General features: G+C 41.2%; 1 protein-coding gene across 1 annotated transcript; it reads right to left on the bottom strand.

Moving 5' to 3' along the window:
• Positions 1-2,962: 2,962 nt before the first annotated feature.
• Positions 2,963-8,593, bottom strand: luc7l3 (LUC7-like 3 pre-mRNA splicing factor). The gene is made up of 11 exons (XM_049561727.1): positions 8,461-8,593; positions 7,868-7,934; positions 7,715-7,754; positions 7,479-7,623; positions 7,167-7,241; positions 6,895-6,999; positions 6,468-6,629; positions 5,855-6,234; positions 5,530-5,738; positions 5,215-5,432; positions 2,963-3,626 (listed from the first exon to the last, which is right to left on the bottom strand). The coding sequence occupies exons 1-10, from the start codon at positions 8,557-8,559 to the stop codon at positions 5,248-5,250; spliced, it is 1,467 nt and encodes a 488-aa protein (XP_049417684.1). The 5' UTR covers positions 8,560-8,593; the 3' UTR covers positions 2,963-3,626; positions 5,215-5,247.
• Between the last annotated feature and the right edge of the window lie 42 nt (positions 8,594-8,635).

The raw sequence follows: 8,635 nt of genomic DNA, 5'->3' as shown, positions 1-8,635 counted from the left end.
ACAATATAAAGGGTTCTTGTTGAGTCTAGAACACCATCAAAACAACTTTGCTTCCTTTATTGTTTGAGAATATGAAAGATATTTTGCTCAAGATTGAGTGGTTATTAATTCCTGACATTATCCTAAACTCTCATAACACAGAGTGGGATAATAAAAACACTTTAAAAGTTAAAATATCTTTGTGGTTTTCCTCTCTGCTTTATTTCAGAGTCAGTGGTGAACCTGCAGCGTGTGGGTTTTAAACCCCGGTTGTGGAGTACAGTAGCTATTAATTACACTGAAATGATGAACTCTAACAATCTCCTGCTGCTACCTCCACAGGTGCCTGCTTTGGAAAGGTCAGTACCAAGGAAAAACATCAGGACTAGTATGTGGGCAGTGTTGAGGTCACGCACAGTACAGGTGGGTAACAAACTTGAGAGCTGAACATGATATTAAGTGTACCTAAATAACAGTCCAGTAGAACAACATGTTTGGTAACTAATGTCGTCTTTAGTGATGTTACAACCCAATGCTCCCAAGTGAGCCAGTAATAAGATAATGCTAGTCTCTGTTTCTCCAGCGATGTTGTTTTGACACAACTTTTTATAGATTCTTAGTATTACAAAGTTCAATACCAAGACTTAGTGGAAAACAGAAATATTTTGGCATTCTTTGATGTTTCCAGCAAGACAGCAAATTCAATTTAAAGTGTCAAGCATTGATGAGCAAGAAGCTTTCACAACTGCTGATTAATGAAAATTTAATCAAGGCAGGTGGCGTTCAGCCAGGATGTATTACAACATTTGCATCCATGTCTTGTTTGCAAGGTTGGCAGTAAGAGGACACTTCTGCAGTGTGTTCTCACTCAATTACAAGAGGAGAGGGATAAGAGGCTGGTTGGAGGGGCATATTTTGGTTATAATGTATGAATATCTATAGACTTATAAATTCAGCAAGATATTTAGGCTTTTTGCAGATCATAAACTGGTCAAGATTACAGCTTGAGTTTGCAAAGCTGTACTTGTCTGTGAAACGATGCAACTGGCTTGCATTTTCCCTCTTGATACCATGAAAATCTTATTAAAGGAATACTTCACCCACAAAACGACCACTTGCATATCAATTACTCACCCCAGCTGTGAATGAAGTATCCGAAAACAGGGAACATTCTTAATGTACTGAAGGGAGGCCACACTAAACAACAGCAAAACTATATCAAAACATCCATTTCAGTCAGGAACACTTTGGTCAAAGAAAACGTTATTTCAATTTGCAGTATTATATTTGGCAGTATGGCTCTGTTCTGGGGCCTCTGCCTTTCCTCGGGCCTACGCAAAAAGCCTCTTCCACGCGGCTACATGGAAAGTGATATAGTGTTGCTGCTGTTAGAAGTAGTCACCCTATACTTTAATTCAAGATTTTCACTGTGAAGGCATGTGGCACGTGTAACACGAGGTGAGTAAGGGATAAACAAATGCTTATTTTGTGAGTGTATTCCTTTAAATGCACATCTAAAAATCATACAGGTGAGTTAAGAATTGATCAACAAAAACACATTAGATATAACAGTCTGTGTAGCATAGGGGTCACCAACCTTTATGATCAAAAGAGCCTTTTTTTAAAAACCAAAAACTAAATTTCAAAAAATCTGCCTGGAGCCACAAGACACATCTGAACCTTACAATGAGGACAACACAGCCTATATCCTCCTGAGACACTGTGTCCTCATGAGGACATCACATTTTGGGTTTACTTGACCTTATACTTCATTCTGCTTAACGCAGACCTGTTGTCCTCGTCTGTGGACACTTTTTTGTGCCATCTCACAGTAGTATGAGCACAATACACTAATCCGTGTAAAAACAAAATGACAGCCACTCGGCCAAGTCAGTCTGCAGCTGATCCTGACACAAAAGTGGACAAGGTCGAAAACCTGATCACATTATATCGTTGAAACTTGTTTGAGGACGTTGGGACTTTGTTCGCGTTGACAATGTTTAGTTTTTTATACTTATTGGGCCCTACAGATCACAAATATCTAGGAGAAATTAAAAATGCATACCAAACAAAAGTTTGGATCTCAGGAGGATATAGTCTAAATGAGCTATCATCATCCATTAAGGTGTTTGGCTCCTCTGCAGTGGGCTATTTATGATTATTTGGTACTTTAACTTTGCAGGATTGGTGGTGAAATCAAATTAATCTGTCCACACACAATTACATTTTGCAATTTGTCTCTAAGACTTTCACTTTCTTTAATTTGGAATCCATAGCTAGTTACAGAGACTCAAGAGTAGCCACTGCTATTGAGAAAAAGGCACCAGGCTGTAGACATACATTTTAACTGATGAAATGTTACTTTTTTTCTTACCCCTGGAAAATGGGATCATTTCTTTATGACAAATGACAATTAAAATGACAAAAAAGGTTACTTAGTTATTTATTTTCATGTAATTCTTTAACAAAGCCACAAGTGGCTCCAGAGGCAGAGGTTGCTTATCCCTGACCTAGGAACTAAATACATTAAGCAAAGCAATTGTTTTTAACACTAGTACTCAAAGTTAGCCAACTATGTGAATGTTGTCCTAATATACACATTAACTCTACAGACACATAGCTGTAAATGGTTCACACAAGCAGGTTTAGTTATTGTGATAACTTGACTGAGTAAAGGGTCAGGTCTTAATATGTTTCACTTAACATCCAGCTTTTTCAGCAAAGTTTCCACATCTTTGATCTTTGTAGTTGAACTATTAAAGCATGCTTTCTTCTATAGGAAGACTAACACTCAGGATGACCTTCAAAACAGCAAAGCCCATAGAAGTCTATCGATTATTCAACTTGCTAAAGGACACTTTATCGTCTTCTTTGTGATCCCCAGTCTTCATTCACTGCCTAACCTGCTTTCGCTAAGATTAAATATACACTGAGGTTTTTGTTCCAGTAGACAGTCCCAATAGTTGGAAATAAAAACACAACATTGACAAGTTTTTACTCTTTATTCATCGAGACAACAAGGACAATAAAAGCAGAGCAAAATTAAACAAATCTTCAGTCTTCAAAATCTTTTGATTATAATTAAAATCAGTATATTTTACAGTAAGGGGACAAGAGCAATCAATGTGAGCTCTAAGTGGAGGAGAAAAGAGACACGCCCTGCCATGGGACTAACATTGTACATACGCTTTCAACTGACTTTTTAAAAAAGGTCAAGGAGTGAAGTGGAACCTGACAAACCAAAACAAACCACAAGCACTGTTTTTTTTTTTTTTAATTAAATTTGCACTAAATGCCAAGAAACAAGGAGGATGTGTAAAGATTCTCAAAGTAAGAACACAAAAACCCATAATGAACTTCTCTAAGTTTGGTTTTCAGAGTGATGCCTGTCTGACATCTAGACCAAGAAATACATCAGATGAACCACAACTACCCTCTTCCAGCCAAAAGATAAGACAGGTGATGGAACATGGAAATCAAATGTATTTTTCCCCCCTCTCTCCTCATTTACACATGTATGTTCATGTTTTTAAATAAGCCACTACACATTTGTGGTTCACCTTGTTTTTAAGCAGCGTAGTGTCAGGTTCAGGGAAAGGATGGGTGCGCTCTTCCACTTCTTCCTCCACCAGATATCCCAGCTTCCCCTGTTGAGCAAAAATGTTCACAAAATGCAATGTTAGCAAAGGTCCCACGACTCATGCTTGTAGCAGCAGCTGCTGCTACCTGAGCAATAATACCATCTACGTTAATACTCAAATATATCCCTCAATTTAGCCAAAGAGGAAAGTGTAGATGATAAACAAGAGACACTGCTCATAATGCACAAATACTAACCATAGACTAGCACAATAGTAGAATTTGGCCAGAATGTTGTGTTTTGTAAATATTTGCTCATTTATCTTTAACTGTATGATTTTGATCAGACGTTTGCACTTACGATTAATCTAAAAAAAGGTTTAATCACCACGTTAATGTTTTAAAAACAGTGACAAAACTGTTTGATATTCCTTACGCCAAAGCAAAAGTGTGCTTAATTTTTTATATCAGATTCTATGACCAATTAAGGATGCAAACAGCATCCTTATATCCTAACAAAACTTTGCAACAGGAAAATATACACATTTGTAGCAGTTGGCATAGGGTCTATCAAGCAGGCCGTCTGTGCATCTCAGCATTGAAAAAATGTCTCTTTCTGACATTTCTATGAAGTGACCTTTTCCCCAAACAAAGTTAGCAAATAGAAAAAACAAAGAAACCCAATAAAAAAATATACACATTCAAGTTTTCAAAGTTCAAGTTCTGGAGAAGTACAGAATTGTTTTTCTGACAGGCAACAGCATTCAGAAAATGGATGTGGGTAGAGAAAGGAGTACCTGGGGTGAGTACCTGCACAGTTTGACAGTCAGAGAGTATCCATGATTTTTAATTTGCCCTTTTCTCATGTGGTCTCGCTCACAACACCAACGCTGTGTGAGGTATGGAAGTCAGCTGCAATTCATTTGATAAACCCTACCCTCCAGTTAGTTGGTTACGTAAGGCCCCCGGTGCTATGACACCCCCCAAACACACACTGCATGGCATTATCAGGCACAGTAAGCTGGACAACAAAATCCATGGCATTTGAGTCATGATTACGGCAAAATGAATGGCTTATTTTTCCACATACACCTTTGACGATAGCTGAAAGTACAGAGGCTAATATGTCTTCCTACATGGAGTGCAATATTTCAGCAAATCAAAACAACTACATTTTCCTACTTCAAAGTAAAAAAATAAATAAATAAATAAAAAATAAACAAAAACAGGTAAATACAGGCAGGAAAATTTGATTGGACTAGTTAATATTTTTTTCTGCCATTTTGTCCACAAAGACAAATATACATCTTTAAGGATCAAAAACCGATACAAAACGAGGGGTACCTCCGGGCATGTTTGCTCAGGGCTACACTGGCCTTTCCCTCTTGGCTTTGTGTGAATGATTTCTACCTTCTTCTCATTCATCGGGCCTAGTCCTTCATCTTCAGTGCATACTTATGATGCACTATTCAAAAACAGGATAAAGATATATGCACATAGTACATAAGACAAAATCATAGGCATTGAACTGAATGTAAACAGGGTGGGAGAGGCAGGGTGAGAGGGTGGGTAAGGGAGATGGGAGAGGTGGGGGTGTGGGAGGGTGGAGGGGTTGGGTTGAGAGCCAGGGGGTAGCGAGGAGGAGGACGCACTTACCTGAGCCTGATCTGAGGTCCTATCAGATCAGTTTTAATTGGACTGAGTGTCACCTTCAGAATGGAGGAGCTCTTGCTGGCCGTTAAGCAGAGGAGAGGCAGAGGCAGCCGCCTCAGTCTCCATCGGTTCCACTTCGGACGAAGCCTTGATGGCAGCTGCGTTGCCGTCAGAGTGCTTGTCTTTCTTAGAGCTGCTCCTTTCCTCCGTCCCCTTACGGTCTGGGAAAACAGAACACGTCATTGTCGATTAGAAAGCTGAGCACACTCGAGAAGAAAAAACACAGCACCTAATGTTAGGGCAAATGAGTAACCTCACCTTTGTCTTTTGATGACCGCTCTCCATCCTTGTCTCTCTTCTCCTCTCTGTCCCTGTCCTTGCTGCGGCTGCGATGGCGGTGAGATTTGCGCTCTGAGCTACGCGACCTCCTCCTGTCGCGACTGCGGGACCGACGCTTTCTGTCAGAGCGATCACGGCTGCGCCTCCTGTCCCTGTCTCTGTCCCTTTCCCTGTCCCTGTCCCGGCTCCTGTAAAAAGAGGGAGGGGAGTAAGTTATTAGGACAACAACTGAAAGATACATAAAAACAAACACAGTGGTGAACATACTTATTTTCGCAGTATATTTGATTTTCAACAACCCTACCTGCTGCGTTTGCGTTCCCTCTCTCTGTCCTTGTCTCTGCTCCGAGACCTCCGGCGATCTCGGGATCGGCTCCTTTTCCTGTCCGATGCGCGACTGGAGTGGCGACTGTTGGAGTGGCTTCGCCGTGATCTCCGGTCCCTGTCCCTGTCCCTGTCTCTGTCTCTATCCCGTTCTCTGTCTCTGTCTCTCTCCCTCTCACGCTCCCGTTCTCTCTCGCGCTCCCTCTCCTTTTCACGCTCCTTCTCCCGCTCCTTCTCCTTCTCTTCCTCCTCTTTGCGCTTTTTCTCTCTCTCCTCCCTCTCACGCTCACGGTCTTCTCTGTCCCTCTTTAGCGCTGGGCTTTCACCTTGGGGCTCCTCCGAGCGACGACGTAGTTTCTCCTGAGAGTAAATAAGCGAGTGTTATTACAAGTTGATCAGTATATTTCAAACCAGAGCAAAAATCAAACATAGAAGATCCTTTACTTTATTAAAAAGAAGGAGACCAAACAATATACAATATACTTTACTTGAAACCCACAGCACCCACTCCACTGGACACTGGGATGTACATTTCTTTATATATATATATATATATATATATATATATATATATATATATATAATCCTGTTACCTTGAGCTCCTCTACAGTGGATTTGATCTTGGCGTAGCCCATGTGTTGCTTGCCCATCAAGTGGTCATCCACCCTGGACTGTGCGTCACCCACGATGAGGAAGGCCCCACACACCTCACACACCTCCATCTGTTTCTCCTGGGCTGCAAAGCTCTCGATGGTCTGGATAAAAGGTGCATGCATTACATCGTTAAACAATGTAATAAGCAACACACTTCTACTTTGCTTAGAGTGAGGAATGACTTTTAGCTAGGCATGATGACTGTCAGTGGAACTGGTGGAATAAACTTCAGCCCAAGATTTGTTTGACTTTGATCAATTGTATAAAAAACAAAAACATGTTTGCCATCAGAGAGCATTACATGAGCAGCGCCTGCTATCCTGAGCAGTGTCTGTGGGTCGATTGGCCCGGAGTTAGCTGACTCACCGAGGGGGTGGAGCTGAGCAGCTCCCTCTCCTCCTTCAGCTGCTCCACCAGCTTCATCATTCCCTGGGCCTCCTCCACTCTGCCCTCCGACCCCAGCTCCTCAATCTGGGCGAAAGCAAAAGAGAGACGAGTCAGATCAGCTGTTTCATCACGATGCAGTGTCAAAACACTGACAAGCAAATGAGAACAGGGACGTCTTATGAGGTCATTTCATTCAAGTATGCAAGGATAAGAAATTATCTTCTTCATGTTGATACTTTTGTTTTACAAACCTGTACAACTAGGTCTTCAATCTTCTCTGTTAGAACCTGGACCTTCTCCTCATTCTTCCCTGATGGACCAGGACCCTAAAGAAATAAACACAATGTATATCAGGCAGAAACACACGTCATTTGTTTCTGGGGACATAGTTTCCATAGCAATATAAAATGACAGGAGGATGTGCACTGGATTATATAGTGGGGACACTGTGAGTATATAGTGCCTCAGTTTATCTGACAACTGAAGCTACATAAACGCTCTTACAAGCAATAAAGGAATGTGCATGAGTTACAGAACAATGTGCCAAAAACAAAAGCACCAACCCCTGCATTCTGCTGAGCCTGGGAAAGTGCCAGTCGGGCATGCCCTCTGCGAATCCTCCGTTCCACCTCTGCCAGGAGCGACTGCAAATACCGCAGGAAGTCTCGCTCGTAACCCTCCTTCATGAACCGGGAGCTTTTCTCATACCTGGACACAGTGAGATGAAGCAGTTTATTATTAGGTTAAAAAAATATCGTGACAAGCAGAAATTATGTTATGAAACAGAATCAGAACTTACGTTATTCTAAGATTTTCATCATGTATTTTCTCACAAGGGCCTGAAAGGGATTGCAAAGTTTATTATCTTCTCACATGTCAGATGCATCTGTCAATTACTGCTGTATGAAAACATATTAAAGTATTGTTACTCATTTACAAATCACTGACTTACCCAAGTCAGAGCGGGTGTTTGTGAACAGCTCAGCTGGACAGAAGCCACACAGATAATATCGACAGACCTTTGTAATCAAAAGAGACTTTTATTAGCATCACATCACATGGTATTATGCTTGAAATCTCTGCGCTAGAGTTTGAGTTACGTTTAACTTATGTTAACTGGGAACAAATGAGCCACAAGTCAGTCCTTTAATGGATTTAACACCAACATGTACTTTCTTATGTCTCATATTACCAATTAAATGCACACAGCAAAGCAGGATGTGGCTCCAACGATTAGGTAAACAATAACTCTCACTCAAAGCTAATGCTAGCTGCAGGGCAACACTGTAATCCACAACGTCTACAGCCGCATTGTGAGCCAATGAAGTACTGTTAGCATTAGCACCCTCGTGTGCTAATTTTACCAATAAACAACACTCAAAATTAGCACGAACACAACCAATATGGTGCGTTATCATTAAAGTCTACACTAATGATAGAAGATTTATTTTAGCTAACTCCTACATTCCAAAAACTTTAACCAAAGGTATCTTAGCTAGCTAACGGTACGTGGCTAGGCTAACGTTAGCTACAATGCTAACTTACGCTCTCGTCGTCCCAGCGTACGTTGGACCGCTTCTCGTCCGGGGCCAAGTTTCTATCTCGGCCCATTAACTCGTCGAGTAACTGGGCTGCTGAGAGCATTTTGCCTACAAGAATGTAGCGCTGATTAAAAATACTACGATATCTCCTGTAGAGCCAGCTGACACCATCTATTGCG

This window comes from Epinephelus fuscoguttatus, linkage group LG19 (genome assembly GCF_011397635.1).
Source record: "Epinephelus fuscoguttatus linkage group LG19, E.fuscoguttatus.final_Chr_v1".
In the NCBI taxonomy this organism is placed as follows: Eukaryota; Metazoa; Chordata; class Actinopteri; order Perciformes; family Serranidae; genus Epinephelus; species Epinephelus fuscoguttatus.
This window is presented reverse-complemented; position numbering and strand designations above follow the sequence as displayed.

What these genes read in the sequence shown, in the direction of transcription:
- luc7l3 (XM_049561727.1), bottom strand. Translation starts at nt 8,559, where the DNA reads ATGCTCTCAGCAGCCCAGTTACTCGACGAGTTAATGGGCCGAGATAGA. An exon ending in TTGAAGACCTAGTTGTACAG is followed by an intron (nt 7,000 to 7,166) that starts GTTTGTAAAACA and finishes GCTTTCGCCCAG; the next exon opens with ATTGAGGAGCTGGGGTCGGA. An exon ending in TGCTCAGCTCCACCCCCTCG is followed by an intron (nt 6,630 to 6,894) that starts GTGAGTCAGCTA and finishes CCTTTTATCCAG; the next exon opens with ACCATCGAGAGCTTTGCAGC.